Source organism: Xiphias gladius, chromosome 13, assembly GCF_016859285.1.
Source record: "Xiphias gladius isolate SHS-SW01 ecotype Sanya breed wild chromosome 13, ASM1685928v1, whole genome shotgun sequence".
Classification (NCBI taxonomy): domain Eukaryota; kingdom Metazoa; phylum Chordata; class Actinopteri; order Istiophoriformes; family Xiphiidae; genus Xiphias; species Xiphias gladius.
In genome coordinates, this window is record NC_053412.1 from 10,423,949 (window position 1) to 10,442,086 (window position 18,138).

Consider the following 18,138-nt stretch of genomic DNA (forward strand, 5'->3'; position numbering starts at 1 on the left):
TAACACAGATACGCACACACTTGCATGACTTTCTACCTATCTGTGATGTGTTAATACACACACATGCACACACACATGAAGGCAACACACATCAAAGGCTCCATCTTTCTTCAGAGGAGACTCTTAGACTTGAAAAGGATCACTGCATTTGCCTCCCTCTGCTTCTCCATCATTTCTGTTCAATATTTGCTGCCGATTTTTGCTTTATGCACTCTTGACAATGTTTGGAAATCTCTTGCGGATTACTTAGCAGAGGCGTGTTAAGGAATTGATTCCAGGATGGAGGTGCATTTAATTCTAGCGGATTGGATTTAACCTTCATTTAACCAGGAAATCCCCATTCTAAATGCTTCCTAACTGACATGAATCTGTTGTATTAAGACTTTGTTGAAGATTTGTTTTACTGTAGGTTAATTTTTTTGTATTTTCTGTTTTATATTACTGTTACTGGCAATGCACCCGAAAGGCGAAGACTGACAGAGAGAAACCAGTGGTAAAAGAAGCTCTCGCGTCTTTTACTTCCAGCTACAGTATGTAACTTTTTCTAATATTTTTTAGTTGAAATATGCTCCAAAACATGTCTTAATGTGGAGACGTGCTGTCAAATGCCTCTGTGAGCCAGACTCATTGAAAAGCCTGGCAGCAGTGTGGATATATATTCCCTTTTAGACTTGTTGAGCAAGTCGGGCCCTTCTAACCAATCAGAGAAGGCCAAAGTCAGGGGTGGAAGCTCACAGCTGTCAATTAATACATGGTTTATAACACACTGTAATGTAGTTGTAAGGAGATATATCCATAAAAGCAGGCTGCTGTATAAACATTTAATGAATGACACAGCTGTATACTACTACTAATACGGTACATTAAAAAACACTTAAAATACCCTAAATATCTGTTTGCAACTTTCTAAAACTATAATTATAATGTGTTATAAACCATTTATGAAACGTTTATATAGTGTTTATAAATGCTAAATGGGAAGACTTAAAGCAAAGTATTATCTTGTATTTGGCCGAGGTAGAACAAATTTGAATCGCTCTATATCCTGTTGGGCAGTTTAATCAAAACCTCCAATGTCATGGAGACATTTCTGTACACAATAATATCTTTTCCTAAAACAAGTAATAAAAAATCGTCAGTCAGTGCAGTAAGAATGCCGTATTCAATTTCATTACTTCCGCCCAGGAGGTTATTTTTTCGCACATGTCGGTCTATTTGTCAGCGGGACAACTTGGTGGAAGGATGGGGCATGGGCCAGGGAAGAACCCATTAAATTCTGGGGCAGATCTGGATCATTTACTATGAATTTGAAATGTTTCTCCTCTGTTGTTTGACATTGGCCTTGGCAGAGGTCTGCGCTGTACTCAGTGCCCTTCTAGTTTGTTAAAAAAGATGCTCCAGAAAAAGGAGCATCTGTACCTTGAAAAAACAAGGAACACGACAGGCTGCTAGACTAGAATTCCTAAAAATTCAACTCTGTTTTAGAAAATAACTTAAAACAAAGGAGTCTGCCTTGAAAATAGGTTGGAATATTCTTACTGCCTTGTCAGATTGTTTCACTTTTTTAAAGAAAATAAGACATCGCAGACTCAGTTACAGACTAAAATGACATTAGAAGAAGGAGATTATGTGCATTGAACAGCGGAATAATTTTAAAAGCAGATCAGATGTTTTGTGCGGAAAATCTACGGAACACTTTATAATGCAACCTGCAATTATTAGTGTTATTTCAGTGTAAGAATCAAGTACAAATACATTTCTTACTGGTAATTAACCCAGTTGTCAAATCACAGGACTGCATTATACAGTTTTACCAAATCTTATCCTAGAAAAGTTACTAGTAACTCTAGCCGTCAAATAAATGTAACGTGCAATATTCTTTAAAATCTAGTGAAGTAGGAGTATCAAGTAGTGTAAGTAGAGCTTTTTTATACCGATGATCTTTTAGATCATCTTAATAATTCCTTGAATTTAATGACGCTGAGGTCCGGTTTATTTAAGATGAATGTAAAGACAGGATACAGTCGTGCTGCGCCCATGCTTACGCAGTTTCTACCGGTCGCAGGAGGGGGTTGATTAAGGGTGACGCTACGTACTTGACACCTCCTTCCGGCATATACTCTGATTCAATAAAAGGTACGTGCAAAGTGGGAAACATCACTACAAGTAGGCTACAGCTCGGAAGAAAATAAACAAAGCACAGGCCAACTCAAGATCCCAGACGTTTTCATCCGTCTCACATCACTGAGAGAATAAATCGATTCAGGACACAATGACGAGGAATTTTCAAGATGGGCAAGACGTCAGTGGGATAATCCACACAACAGCTCTTATATGATGCACTTGGGGCTCACTTGAGGGTCCCTCAATTCTTCTGCTTCTTTCTGAATCTTCTCCTGTTGCTTTTTGAAAATAAAGGACTCATTTATAGGATTTGGAGATTCATTTTAGAGTCATTCGGGATAAATATTGATTTATTTTCCATCAGTCCAACCCGGGGAGACAATGGCTGCCCACTCCATTCGGTGTGGGTGCTTGAGTGGTGCTAAGTGTGCAGTTGATACGATTCGGAACAAGTAAAATGCTCAGGCAGAGAATTTTTTTTTTTTTTTGTGCTTTTTCCAGATGTCAAACACCACTTTAAAGTGCCTTTTAATGCCGTCTCAGTGCATGGGTGTGCATGCGAAAGTGTGTACGCACCGGCTTATTTTCTTTCCAGCTTTTCCATGCTTGACCTTCATTGATGTGACTCATTGAGGTGCCGGGTAAGTTAGGCCGAAAACTCATAAGAAAAGGTTATCTGATTGCAGTGCAGAAGGTCGCCGTGCTTCGCCTCTTCCACCGAGACAGCATTGAGATGACCTCGTGAGTTAATTCAGAAAAACGAAACAGCATTCACTACGCCTAATTACATTCGCTGAGCTGGATGAGAAACCTCTGTGGCCTGATAATAGTCGGAATAAAATGAAAAATCCTTTTTTTTTCTTACATAAGTGTCACATGTGACCATTTTAAAAGGGGGATACCTGTTCAAACTAAAATGCACTCAGTCAAGTCAGACCTCTGCTAAAATTGCTCAACTTGCAAACGCACCCTCAGGATTTGAGATCAAAGTTCTTCCTACTGTATGCTTGTTTCATAGTTTTCGCAAAAACTCAGGGCCAGATCTATTTACTAGAAAATAATGGCAACGCAAATGTGCCCTGTGGTTCTCAGTGAATTTGCAGCTGCGACCTGCGAGTGAAGAACTTCTAGACCAACCCTGTTCCCTAGAAACTGCATTTATACACAACCAAACAGCAACACCAAATATGTTAGCTAGGAAACTGGATGCTTAAAAAAAAAAAAAGAAAAGCGACTGAATGTATTTAGGGGTTTTTCAGTCCAGTTTTAACATTCTTGTGGAATATGTATGCTCTCGAGGATGCTCCCCGGTGACTCTAAGCAGGACTGAGCAGTGAAAAGCAATAAAAACCCTCCCAGGTTGTACGGAAGAGAACATAACAGATCCACAAAATGCAACGGGGCAAGAGATGCCATCACCGAGGCTGGTAATAAGTACGCAGAAGAAGTGGGGCTGGGTGTTGGGGGGGTACAGATCAATCATCAGGGCCTGTATTCAGCATGTAGCAGGTGGAGCCAAGCACAAACAGCAGCTGCAGCATTATGTGAGCATGAAATTAAAAAGACTCACTCGTGGTCTTGATTAATGTGGCTGGTGACTTGTTTCAATAGGACTTTGAGTCAGCTGATATTGATTAGCTGACATAGCAAAAACTACAGTATCACTCGATCCTCTTCTGTCTTCTTCCTGCTCCAGCACGTCTCTTCAGTCTTTGACTGCTCATGATTGCCCCGCATCTCTTTCCTTGTCCTCATTAGATTCCATTATCTTCTCCCATTTCCTCCCTAATTTAATTCTTCTTCTGTTTTTCCCTCGGAATCAGTGTAGACAGAAATGCAGCCTTTGGAGTGAAACTCTTTTATCAGCATATAAATTCATTATGAGCTGTGTGTGTTGGATGGGCTATTCCCAAAGCCTGGGGGGGGGGACGATCACCTCTAAAAACAGACTGAAAAAGCTTGAGGTATCAACATAGGTTTAAGACCATGTTGCTCGTTTCGGACAGACGAACAAAAAGAGGTGCACTTTGTGCATTGAAGTAATGCCACTGCCATTGCTGCTGATGTTAGTATTGTTTTACTTCTGTTAGGTTTGCCTTTAATATTGTATTTTATTTTATTAAAGCAAATTTGAGAGTAGAAATAATATAGGCTCAACTGCCTTAAGCCATTCTGACCGTCTTCCAGACTGTTGATTTCGGCTTTTGAGATTCAGTGCAACTTACATTTCCTGACAATATCATTATTATTTTTTACATCCATGGGTACATTTCAAAAAGGAACCGCTAATAGCTAATTATACTGCCGCACACTGCCGGCAGATAAATCCACGCTACCGCTGCTACCACAACATCTAGTACTCGGCTACTGCCGTCACCATTACCGACACAAGCACTAATAAATCATTTGCCTTAGCGTTAGACAACGAAGCGCAGGTGCTAATTGAACCTCGGGCCAGTGGCTCAGTTACACACAGCCGACAGTTTGTGTCATTTTTCATTTTGTCTCTGCCTTCCTCACAAACAGACTTCAAGTAAACAGACAGGTATGCTAATGATTTCCTTTCGTTTCTCTCCAAGCTATTTCGATTTGATTCTTAGAAATGAACAAGGCAAAAGCATGTTTTATGAAATTTAGCTCCACACACACACACACACACACACACACACACACACACACACACACACACACACACACACAGACACCAAAGCGATCTTTAAAATGCCACTCATATCTGCAGGTACCGCACAGTTTTGTTTATTACACGTGACAGAAGTTCATCATCACCCCTAAGCAGTTGTTGAATGGTCGTGTTTACCGCTCTTTCTGCCCATCACACACACAAGGAGCATCGCCGAGAGGCCGCCTGCGGGACGAAGCGACAGCAAAGCATTCTGGGTGAATGTGTTTATTTGGGGAGGAGGGGAGTGGCGGTGTGGATGAGAGGGCTCGGAGGATAGAGCTGAATATCTAAATATCGTTCACGGGGATGAAGTATCACCAGAGCCAGCACAGACGTGGACACATGACTTGGAGAAATCGAACACTCCTCGTGTTTGTCTTTTATCCTCCTCTTGCGGGATTGAAAATGTAGTCCAGCGACCAATTTTCTGGGAGATATAAATATTTCACTTATAAATATTTATACCAACTGTGCTGCATCAGTTTTGCCCGAAGAAGTACATTAGTCAGTGATCTGTGCTTCGGTTTGATATTCCCCTCCCTGCAAAGCATCGTATCATAGAGTGCAGGACAGTATTTTAGAGCTCACTGATTCGACTTGATCGGCAGTGAAGCGGAGTAGAGTCCACATGACTGAGTATGATAGAGTTGTAAGGGTGAAATAGTTGTGGCAGGCTGGACTGACTTTTTTTTTTTTTCTAAGTTCATCGAGAGAACCAGCACAAGAGGGGAAAGCCTATCAGCAGCGGCGAAAGAATTATTCACTCCTTGAGTAGAAGTAGTAATACCGCAGTGTAAAAATACTCCGTAACCAGCAACAGTCCCACAAAGTATCCAAAGTAAAAGTACTCCTTCCGCAGTTTATTAAGATAACTGCTGCGGTTAGGGCAGTGTGTAGGTAAGACAGATGGATGGATGGATGGATGGATGGATGGATGGATGGATGGATGGATGGATGGATGGGTGGATGGATGGGTGGATGGATGGATACATCTTCTGAATAAAATGTGTGATCTTCAAGTCCCCTTAGCGACCAAGCAGTTAGCAAGCTTGTTATCTTAGAGAGTTTCTCCTACTCTTCACTGCAGCTCTTCATTTAATTAAATTATGTAGAGGCCCGAGAACAACGTAGTTAACAGCTCAGTGCAGGGGAAAAAAAGTTCGGGGACGCATTTCAAGTGACTTTTTACTGGCTGGCTTGAGTGTTTGTGGTCAGCCAGCCAGATGCAGTAGTTCTCCAACTCGCTGTCCAGGCATAATCGTCATCAAGCCTCTACAACCACGGATTTTGCAAAAACGCGCAGATTCAATTTGCTGTGCTTCTTTCTGGTGTGACCGGATCTCAACCGTGAAGCTACTAGAAATACCTGGAGACAGTCCCTCGGATGGACCCAATTTTCACCACTTTATACTTAATATACTGTTTGCCAAGGCTGGTTTACCAACCGGGCAAAGTGACAAACTAAGGTGCATTATTGCATTCTTATGTGATCGTCGTAGCCCTGTCTCGTAGAGGGATACACCGAGTAGTCGAGAAGTAGAATGAAGTAAGCATTAAGTTGAAATACTCCCAGACACACATGCAGACACAGACACACACATCAGCAAAGAAAACAAACGATTTAAATTTTACGGACTTTTTTTCTGCTTTTCTGTTTTGATTTTCTGTCGTGATTTTTGTTACTCTACACATGACCTCACACCAGGTAATGCATGGAGGAATCAGCAATAAACAATGGAACCCTGTTATTGCCAATCTAGACACTTTTATTATTGACAGTTCGTAGTCTGACACCTTCAGGCAAAGACAATATTTCTGGATCGGTGAGTTTCAAAGATTTCAATCAAGCTCCCGCTAAACCCAGAGTTATACAGATACTATATCTGTCCTCTTGGGAAACACGTTTTGGTACATGGATGCAGAAAATGTACTGAGCAACGTCTGTAATTAGTGAGGATTGAGCGGCCTCCATGCAAAAATGATGAGGCTGGATAAGGAGGAAGGTATTTGTTATGATGCCGTTCAAGTCAAGCTAATTAATTTCAGTCAGACGTGCTTTGCTGTCAACATCCTTTGGCTTTAAAAATGCATTCAGTATTACTGGATTCTGACTGGCATTTGCGTTTGCAAAGAGAAGAGGGCCACATTTGTTGATTTGTACCCAGACTGGCAACGGAAAGTTTTTTTTACGGATATCCATTTCAAGCCGAAAGAAAATTACATCTTTTACAATGCGTTACTCATTTGATGTGTCAAAATACACTGAAAGTGGTTAAATGTCATATACAGAAAGGGATTTTCTGCGTAGTGCCGCGTTTCTGCAAACGTTTTGCTGAATCGTGTTGGGGTTTCCTAAAACTTCCTGTACCTATAGCCTGCTGTGTAAAACTTAGTTAGGGACAGGAGGGAAACAGTTTATCACATTCGGAATATTTTAAAACCTAAAACAAATTATTTTTATCCTAAATAATGACCAGGCAACTCCCAGTCTCTGAATTTTTTCAATGAATTTTCTTGGCAGAGAATATACAATGCAAGTCATCCTTGATTACCTCACTTACAGGTCTTTTCTTCATTGTCTTTTGTCAGTAGTAATAGACTCCTTTAACACCTTTATTTTCTGACTTTGAACTGGATCCCCTGGGGAATAATGCAAGCCTCCGCAGTTAATTTCACTCAGATAATACTCGGCTTCATTGTTTTGCATAATGTCCATGAATAATGGACCTGCTTCAGTGCCTTGTCTTGTACGTGTAGTCTTCAAAAGGACCCAGTGGAAGCAGAAAATCCCATTTGGTGATTGCCGTGAGAGTTCATCTCTGCCAGGCGTAACATAGTGTGGTCTGCTGGAGGTGTGCGAATTATGGGCATGTCACTGTCAGAACATGTCTCCCTGTCATTATCCTCCAAAGGTCACGCAGGCCGACAGTAACAATGGCTGGTTTGGTGACAGATGTATTAAGAAGGTCAGGTCTTGTCGGTCTGTTTTTGGAAAAGGGCATTAAAGTCTGAAAGTGACTGACACTGTGTGCGGATTTGCCATGTTTGAGGTGAGTTATTGCATGTGTACTTCACTAACTCTACTTTAAACATATATGTATTCAGTCTGATCACTGGAGATAATATATGTTTTGATTTGGTGCTAAACAAATAAGACTGAGTTGAATTGAATTGAACTAAATTAAAGAGTACTGGATATTAAAATCTGTAATATATCTTTCTTTGTGTCAATTTACAAACTTTTGGTAAGGATAATTATGACAAATCTAAAAATGAAACTCTATTATTTACAGAAAGTCCGTATGTAATTGCAAAGTTTCACCTTAAACCTAGATCAGCTTTTTGCCAAACAGGATCCCTCGGAGAAAGTCTCACATAATAGACTCTGGGATGCCAATATTTTCTTTTCCTAAATTTCATATAAGCTTCCAAAGAGTTCTCATTGTCCGACCTTATCATTGAAGTATCAGTTTGTTTACATTCTATAGAGCGTTTCCAGCTGATGTACTGCCGGTTATGTTGGAGGTCCTCAGCTTCTGAGTGATGGAAAGCTGTATATAGCTGGTTCTTTCTAGACTGTCTGATTAAAGGGTATTAAAATGTGTTTAATCTCTGGCCTGTTTTCTGGTTGATCATAAATACACAATCAATTTTGTCTTCAAATATTATCGTTATCCCCAAATAATGAATGGCATCCTGTAATATTTTTCTTAAACATATTGTTTTTTATGTACTCAGGTCACCCTTCAAATTGAGAGTGAGTCTTAATGGGACTTAATTTACCTGATTTAGGAGATTAAATAATGTCAGGGTGTTCCATATGGTAGACATAAAAACAACATTCGCTTGGTACCATAATTATTCAGGAGAAATCATTATTTGTAGTAGATAACAACCAAAACAAATCCAAATACTACATTTGTTCCTGGGGCAAATTGCGGCAAACTGGTTTTCCAAACATAAAAACTTCAAACGATATGTAAAACAACAAGATTGTTCAGAATACAGTATATTGTTGCAAGTCAATGTCAGCCAAGTCATATGTAGTGAGTTATTATCTTAGAAATGTACTGCATCATGGCTCTGACCATAGTCACTCCCCACTCCCTGTCCTGACTTTTTTGTGGGGAGTGACGGAGTGGAGAGTGAGACTAGATTCTGACCTTGTCAGATTTGTACCTTGCGGAGTGAGAGAGTGGTGAGTGGCAAGGTCAGCCTGGACTTGCTATCCGCTCTGTCTCTCCTTAGAAGACAGCGAGGACAGGGAAGTGGGGAGTGAGAAAGATAACTTAATAACATAGGTTAATAACTAGACTCAAAATCTACACGTGGATGCTGGGGTGGAGGTCAGGCTAGAATGAAATGCTATATGAGCACCGACAGCCCCAACAAGTGATAGCCTGGCTTTCATGTGAGAGGTTCGGCAGCTGGAAGGACGTTACAGTAGTCGAGGTGTAGAGATAAGAGTGGCCTTCACCGAGAGTTGGCTGGCTTACTGAGTCAGGCAAAGCCTGGTTTTCCTGGTGTTGTATAGAGCAGAGCAGCACGGGAGACACGTGCAACATGGCCAGAGAGGGAAAGCTGGTCAGGACCGTGGTTGAAGATGAAGAGAGAGATGAAGAGGCGATTTTGATGTTGATATTGTGATGGTGAGATTGATTGGCTTTTACAAAAAAAACAAAAAAAAAAAACGCTGTCATTAAAAAGACTGTAATTATTATTTCAAGGATTTAAATGTTTTGATTTTAAAAAATTAAAACTAAAAATCTTTGCTTGGGATCCCTTGCCTTGTTAGTCTGTGCAGTTGGTGTAGCCAGCTCTCAGCAGAGCTCACATCTATTCCAATTCAAGATAAATGCTATTAATCAAAGACTCAAAGACAGGGAAGCGGATGAATGACACTCTTTGTCGGCTACATTGTGCTTGGCTGTATTTAGCGATCGTTCGGATGCTATTTCTCTGTTCAGGCTCCAGTCATGGTCAATTTGACATTTGTGACAAATCCAAAATCTCTTAGTTGGGTGGTTGCATTAGCAGCTTGTCACATAATACACTAGAATACTCATTGGAGTTTGGCTCTGACCAAAGCAGCAACTGCAATAAAACCTGATTAACCTTGGAGCAAACAAAACCTTCTCTGCACAGTAATGAAAAAAGTTGTTTTTTTTTAAACTTTTTTCAGACATTTCTCACGGAATTAACTTATTGTTTGTTGACAAGAAAGAAAAAATAAATAAAATTATTCACTTATAGATACATGGGGGTTCTTATAGCAATGCCGGTGTGACTTTGACTTATTTTATCTGATATGTAAGGAAATTCTGCTAAAAACTTCTCACAATTAAAAGAAGGGTCATTGCTGAGGTGAAAAAAATAATGTGCTGAAGTAAACACTTTGTGAGGTGATGTAATTGAATTTCCATATCAAAAGCATAATGTGTATTTGAGTGTTTCCAGTGAGTGCCGTGCTGCTTTAATATTTTCTTTGATGTGGACACGTCTGTGTTCAAACAAACGCATTATCAGCACGGGCTAGACCGAGGCGGCACAGCACACAGACCTTCGGCACATCCCTTTCCTGTCTCTGTGCTACTCTTAAAAGGGCTGTCGGATCAGTACATTGACTCTACTTCTCTCTCCCCAGGAGTACCAGATCGATATTATCTTCGCCCAGACCTGGGTGGATACTCGCCTGCGGTATAACAGCAGCAGCATGCGGATTCTAACCCTCAACAGGTATACTTGATGCACTGAGGATATAGTGAAAATATACTGATAGCCTTATTTCAAATTCCCAAATATATCAGCTTTGCAGCGGAAGCATCGGTACCTATCTACTGATAATTACAGCATTTTCTTTTTAACTATAGATTTTTTTAAATCAACTGTGACTCCAAAACACTGCTGCTAGTGTCTTTCCTTCCACTGTAGCAACTATTGTGATTCAACATTTTCATACTCTGAATATGTCATTTGAGAACATTATTCTCTTCTCTCTCGGGAAGAGGCCTGTAATTAATGGAACGAATTGATTGATGTGCTTTGTTTCCCCATGTTGCTCTGGTGTTTTATTTATCCTCTTACTTGGATGTGGAGCTGCTCCATGCTTTTCAGAGAAATTTGAAGGAATTCAACAGCAATCATCTCTTACCTTCTGCCCCCTCTCGCCCGGTACATTTTTTTTGTCTCTTATTCAACCAGCAATATGGTTGGCTTGATCTGGCTGCCCGACACCATCTTTAGGAATTCCAAGACTGCCGACTCTCACTGGATAACGACACCCAATCAGCTGCTCCGGATCTGGAACAATGGAAAAATACTCTACACACTGAGGTAAAAAAAAAAACAACAACCTCTAGAACACACGAAAACACACAGTACAGTATGATGGATGAAATAAGAAAGACTGTTTAGAGATACAACAGTTAAGGAGTGGCAGGTCGCTCCTAAACCGTAGGAAAGCTGACATTAACAGCCCCTTGTAATGTACATAACTGTCTGTTTTTGACCATCAGTGCCAAAGGTTGACAGTTTCTAAACCCATATTCACCCACCACAGACACTCAAGATGTCGAAAAACACGGACAGGGCATTTGTTAAATCATGTGTAGTTCCTGAGCACACTGTAGCAGACAATTCCCTTTACAGTTTGTTTTTTTCTTGGAAGTCCATTGAAAACACAGGATCCAAATTGGGGCAAAAAGGGACTGAGTGGTGCAAGCGGCAGTGCATGACCAGGCGAGGATTGGTGGGTGAAGTTTCCTGCTCAACTACATTACATTACACCGACGGGGGTTTCTGTTATTTTGTCCACCCGATTTATATCCGTGAGGGTAGGCTAAATAAATCCAGGTACAGTTTAATACACTGCGTAACACAATCCGTCTTAGTTTTTCCCGAGCCACATGCAAATCAGGTTCGGCCCCCCCTCCGGTCCAGCAGGTAGTGCCAATGCACCCAAAACTGTTTGATAACTACCGAAAATGCCGGAAGTAAAATAATTTGTGCACTTCAGCAATTTTTTCCAACAGTAAAGTTGAGCTAGCTAACATCTACCCTGAAACTCACACAAATCTGTGCATGAATCGTCTTTGTGAACGAGTGAGACAAAGGTTTTATCGTCCTAACAGCTCTCAGTCATGCCGCACCCCCATACAGATCATTCAGCAGCTGCACTGATCGGGGATCAGATAAACTGCACAACAGCGTGCTGCACCTTCTGTATGATTATATGTAGTGGAACCGCTGGAGCCGCTTTTTCCTGTTGCTTTAACTGGGACAAGGAGACCTTGTAATTTTAGTGCAAGTTCGGCTCCCGTTATTACAGTCAACAGTCCGCTCTGACTGTGATCTTTCCTTGGCCTTAAGCAAGTCATTTTTAGTTCCTTAAACCTACAGCAACTTGCGTAACCTTAACCAGAACAGTGGCAGGTCAGAAACCCGTCGTATAAATCATTTTTGTAACAGTGCTATGCATTTTGGAAGGCGCAGGCAAACAATGTCAACCTGCTGACAGGGGCAATTTAAAAAAATGATCTATCATGGGTTGTTTTGGACTCCAACACGGCATACACAGCATGTATAGAATTTTGGCTGGGCTTCTTTTTGCTTGCATATAAGTACAAACAATTTTATGTTTTATTATTCAACATTGAAATTTGAATATCCAAGCTTTTGCCACAAAGCCTCGCCTTACCTTTAGCACAGAAGGATAAAAACCTTCATTACAACATATCGACATGTCGTGCGTTTCTGCTCGTTTTATTCTGTTCTTCCCGACAGCATCTCAGTGGTAGAGAAATGACACACCGGGGGAGGTTGTGCGTGTATGTGTGTGTGCGTGCGTGCATGTGCATGTCCTGACAAAATAACCCTCACTTTTGTCTGTGCAAAAATAAAAACAATTCTCAGGATTCGAGTGGACAGGTTCCTTTTAAATGTGACTGGCATCTGGGTTTACGAACCCTCTAGCTCTGGCATGAGCTTTTTCCGTCTTAAGGATCCAAATTCACCTGCAGGTCCAGGATTTCAAACTAAACCTCGGCGAAATAGCAAATAACACCATGAGTGTTTGTTTTCAGCCCCCTTGGAGGAGCGGATGCACAGCGCCCGCTGCATCAGGATATCTCAGACTCTGTCATGAAGAGGAGAATAAATCCAGAAAAAGTGTGCTAAAATGTAAGGCTCTCCACTGAGCCCGCGTCGTATTTGTCTTGACTGGCAAGTTTCAGTTAGTTCTCTGGGTAAGGTGCAATGTCTCATATGGTGTGCAAATTTTCAGCAGGAAGCGATGTGGCTTTTCAGACAGCCAGCTTCTATTTCTAAATTTAGGGAGAAAAGAAACCCAATGTTTAAGACTTAATTGTTTTCTAATTATTAACTAAAATCTAACTCACATTTGTAAGGGAATGATTTGGGGTGTTGTGGAGATTAATAATACTGTGATCACCAGGGGTTTAGTGGTTTATAACTCAAATGCTCTGCTCTAAAGCACCACCATGTTTAAAGCTGCACTAATCCATAATTTTATATTAACAATGGACCTAAAGATTATGTGTAATGTGAAAGGGGTTGCTCATAGTGACAAACCCACAGACATTCACCACCCAACTCTGCAGTTCCCCTCAGCTCTACCTAGCGTTTCGGCTTCAATTCAGCTCATTGTTTCGGTTATCTGGTCCCACTCCCATCAACTTTGTTCCCAGTTGCAGGAGGCAGTGAAATGAAACAGCTCTGATAAAGCCACTGCTATCTGGCCAGCGTAGAGACAAAAAAACAACTAGCTGCTGAACATTGTTTGGCATTCGGCACGGTAAAGTACCAGAAGGAGAGTGAATATTGGGCGTGGGGTTAGTGTTAGGTTAGATTAGGGTTCCTTTACTGTTTCGCTCTCATCGACCTCGTTTTCTAGCAGCAAGCAGATGTTTTTAGCTAAAAAGCTCTGATAAACCCACTGTAAGCCAACACTAAACCTAGACAAAGCTAGCTGGATAGCTAGCTGGTGAAGGAAGTGGCACATTTAGAGGCTAAATAGCAAAATATTTTCGTCAGGACTTAGTGGAAACAAAACTAAACGAAAAGGAGAGTTATATTGGCCTTGCAATCCTCATGTGTCCAGAAACAAAAAACTCCAAATGGATGCTAGTTGCTCATTGTCTGCTGGATGTGTGAAGAGGCAACTATGTTAACGTTTTTGCCATAACAGCTTTATAAGGTGATAATATGTCAGTAATGTGTTTCTAGTTTCCTATGTGATCCAAAAAAAAAAAAATCCATGAATGCAGCTTTAATAATCTTTTCTCTAATTTCAACAATTTTCCACAGACCTCAGGTATTTTCTGCTTTAAATAAGAAATTCTTTGAATATTTTTGTTGATTTTATGACAACAGTCGGTTTTCTTGCTTATTGGGTCTGAGGATGGTGTAGATATGTTTACCATTCACATTACGTGTTACTTAATATTGTGACAAAGATGTGTAACGATGAATATGTATCTTACTTATGACTGTAGTTGGATCAAATCCTAAGAGGTGTTGAACTTACATCTGCAGTAGCAGGCCTTTGCAAGCATGACAAAAACCTTTTGCCAGCAGTTTTTTTTTTTTTTTTTTTACAGATGACTAGCACCCAACACAGCTGTGTGTGGATACTAACAGGGAAGTGACTTCTAAAGACTACATGGTGGCTCCTAGACCGACACAAATTCTAGATACAATGGGGGGAAAAAAATATCCTCTCACTAAATTCCTTTTCACAGCCACACACTTCCCCCAAAACATTTGGGTTTTAATGGCTAATTTCACTTCTGCTACTGTGTGTCTCGGTGATGAATCTAAAAATTATTGATTCATTAAAAGGATATTAAGTCTCGAAGAGGCGCATGTTTTCGGGCGTCTTCGCCTTGACTTACACATCTCTCACACTCACACGTCTGCTGTGCTTGGCGCTGCTTGCTCTCCCCCAGTCGGCTCCTCACTCCCGGCCGCTGACAAGGATGGAAGCGGGCGTCTATATGCAAATTGAAGATGCTCATCATCTGCACTTTGTTCACCTACAACCGGCGCGAGTGAGGCAGCCCCTTTTCCCGCTTTGTCAGTAAATTAATGAAAAATCGTACCCTTGGCAAAGACACAACAGCTGAAAAGAAAAAATCCTGTTTTTGTGATGCTCTCATTTTACAACGTTTATCGCACTCAGTGAAAATTAATTTTAGGATGATATATTTAAGTAACACACAAGAATATATACTGAGTCAGATTCAAGTTTATATTTTGCATGTTAAACTAATCCCCCGGGTCTTTGTGATCACTGTTGCTTCTCCAACACTTCTGGTGTATTGATTTGTCCAGTAATCATAGCTAAGTACTACTGTTTTTACGGCGCTCACATGCCTTTGGACCCTGACCTATAAGTTGATGCCGTCTTCGCAGAAAGCATGTCTGACGCCGATGATCGAACAATTCTGTCATTTTGAAGGATTTCACACATCAACCAGGCAATCAAGTGTGATCCTTCACCATCTGGTGTGAAGACAGCACCTCATATACTGTAGTGCAAAAAGTGCGCCATGTGATGTAAGCAAAGAAGGATATCTTGCATTCACACCATGTGCTTCATGGGCCGAGAAATGGAAGATCCGAAGCATTTACTGCCTTGATTGTAAATGTCTAAGTATTTCTGTCTCTGTGTGTTTCTCTCCCTCTCCAGGATGACCATCAACGCAGAATGCCAGCTGCAGCTCCATAATTTCCCCATGGACGAACACTCCTGTCCCCTCGTCTTCTCCAGCTGTGAATATTGGCAATGAAAACACACACACACACACACACACACACACACACACACACACACATGCACACATATGCGCACACACAGACAAATAGGAACATGGTCATGGATGGCAATGCCTGTACATGTAACACCTGCCATGGTAAATCTTTAAAGAAAAGGTAGACAGAAAATACAAAACAAATAGCATCAGCAAAATGAGCACTGTTGACATAGTTAAATAAAAAGCCAAAGACTAAAAATTTCTAAGCTGACATTTAAAACTACAGGAAATGCCAGCAGGGATGTGTTAAGTGGCAGATATAGTCACAAAACTTGTTCATTGGGATGGTTTGAGCAGGTGGAAACAAAAGCACAATTAAATGCCAAACAACATCTACCGAAACTGAACTGTTCCACCTGATTAGCATTAACTTCAGCTGGTATCCCACCTGGGAGATTCAGACATTTGAGAGGGTTGTAGAGATGACCCTAAATGGGGTTGGCCTCAGTTTCAGTGGGAATCATGGATTAGGGGCCCGGGGATCACCTACATATATAGGAGGATATTTGCCAAGCCCGTTGCAAATTACTGTGAGGGGGGCCAAAATCTTTTATTTTAGCGGCGTATTTTTATGTGTTTTCCGACGCCGAACATGGATTATCAGTGAAGACGCTTTTGGAGAGGTATGTATTCATCCAGAAAAGAGGAAAAGCTATATGTGAGGAAAATTAACTTAAAAAGCCTGATCTTGTCAGCTCAACAAAAAGACCAGAGAGACTTATGAAAAAATAAGTCGGGGATTTTTGGGAAAACCTTTAAATATTACCGGCTGCTTCAGTCATATGATCCATTAACAGTCAGGAAAAATAGGCAGGTAATGTCGTGTGAGAAATAACAGATTGTCATACTGCTGCTCATTTGTCTTGTGCTATGGTGCTGAACTGAGAACTCTGCTAGCGTAATATAAAGTCATTTGGATTTCTCTGCTGAAGTCATTTGGATTTCTCTCACTCTCTCTCTCTACTGTCTGCTCACTAGTCTCTCACCCTCCGTGTGTAAATCAGGCTCAGCAGCTATTTGTATAAATTTCCATTCCCCTCTTCCCATATTTTATACCATTAAACAGGAATGCCTTAAAATACATCATGTATGAAACCAAACAATTTTCAGAGATGCTGCCTTTCTTTCATTTTATCGGTGCAAAACTTTGCCGTGGTCCTTTTTAGAAAATAAGGACAAACACAACTTGGCTGTGTAGCAACGAGAGCTTTCCAGGCTTACAAAACAAGACAAGACAAAGACATTTTATTTTGGAAATATTGTTTTAGACTAATTTGTGTGTTGATCTTAGAAGATTTTGAATCATATTTTTATACTAGCAAGAATTTACATACAAACAAGGATTCTCAGCATTATTTTAAGACCTTTGCAGCCAGAAAATCAACAGAAGCTCATGTAATATATTTTTTTACGCCATCAGCGCCATCAGCAGCTTATTTTTTTTTCCAGGTGTTTTTCTCAACATCTCCCACGAAGGGGGGTTCAGATAGTAGATCTGCCTCCCGGTGGCTCATTGGATTCAGGTGAAGGATCAGCAGAGCCACTACTCTTTCTAATGATAAGGCAAAGAATGAGGCATCCAAAAATAAGATGTTAGGGTATAGGCGTTTAAGAAGGAAGGATATAAAGGCAGTTAGTAAAAACCAAATGCAAATAGTTATTTTTAGGCAGTAGTTTGATGCAACAGGCTGCATTTATTGAACGACATGTATATTATCTTAATGCACTTCATTGACAAAATGCTCAGAACCTCTTTCCACACTGGTCCTAGCTTAGCTCACACAAACGATTTAGTTACAACATTTCAGCTGTTGCACTTATTAAGTAAATGTCGACATGAATTGCTCCTGTGCTTTTATTAATTTCACTCACTTTCTCAAATCATAACCCTAAATTGGCAAAACATCCCAGGAGACACAAACTGTAAAATAAAAAATGAAAGAAACGAAAATCTAATCGGACTATTAAAGCCCACATGAGTTGAAAAATTCCAATGACGTGGTTCTGTCAACTATTTTTATGTTATTGCACCCGGGATTATTCTTTTATACCTTTGGACAGAGCGAAGCAGGTTAATCTACGCTAACCTGCAGTAGTCTAATATTTACCGGACCGACATATTTCGTCCAAAACAAATGTCAGAAAGTGGATGACAATTGCTGTTCTTCCATTAACTATGGCCTAATTATCTTACCCACCACCTAAAAAAAGCACCAAAATCACATTAGATTTTATATGAAAAGTCATTCTATTGGACCAGACATCTTCTACTGCTAGATATGATTTAATTTTGGTAATAATCATTACCTGATGCGACAGCAAATGGCGGAATTTAAAGCTCCTCTCAACTGACTATTTTCGAGCTTACATACAATTTCCTCACAGTACGATGAGACTGGATGTTAATGTACTGTAGGTAGTCAAAGAGCTATTGACCGCAAATGGGCTTCCATTATGTCTTTGCTCTAAGTGAAAGGATTTGAAGTAATAACCCCCATG

The 18,138-nt window shown here is 40.6% G+C and overlaps 1 protein-coding gene across 1 annotated transcript in view; it reads left to right on the forward strand.

Moving 5' to 3' along the window:
- LOC120797902 (gamma-aminobutyric acid receptor subunit gamma-3-like) overlaps positions 1 to 18,138 on the forward strand; it is an 81,108-nt gene that overhangs the window by 34,708 nt on the left and 28,262 nt on the right. The window contains exons 4-6 of the mRNA XM_040141668.1: positions 10,452 to 10,543; positions 11,009 to 11,140; positions 15,516 to 15,598. Coding sequence (XP_039997602.1) covers positions 10,452 to 10,543; positions 11,009 to 11,140; positions 15,516 to 15,598 — 307 coding nt within the window. The remainder of the gene's footprint in view (positions 1 to 10,451; positions 10,544 to 11,008; positions 11,141 to 15,515; positions 15,599 to 18,138) is intronic.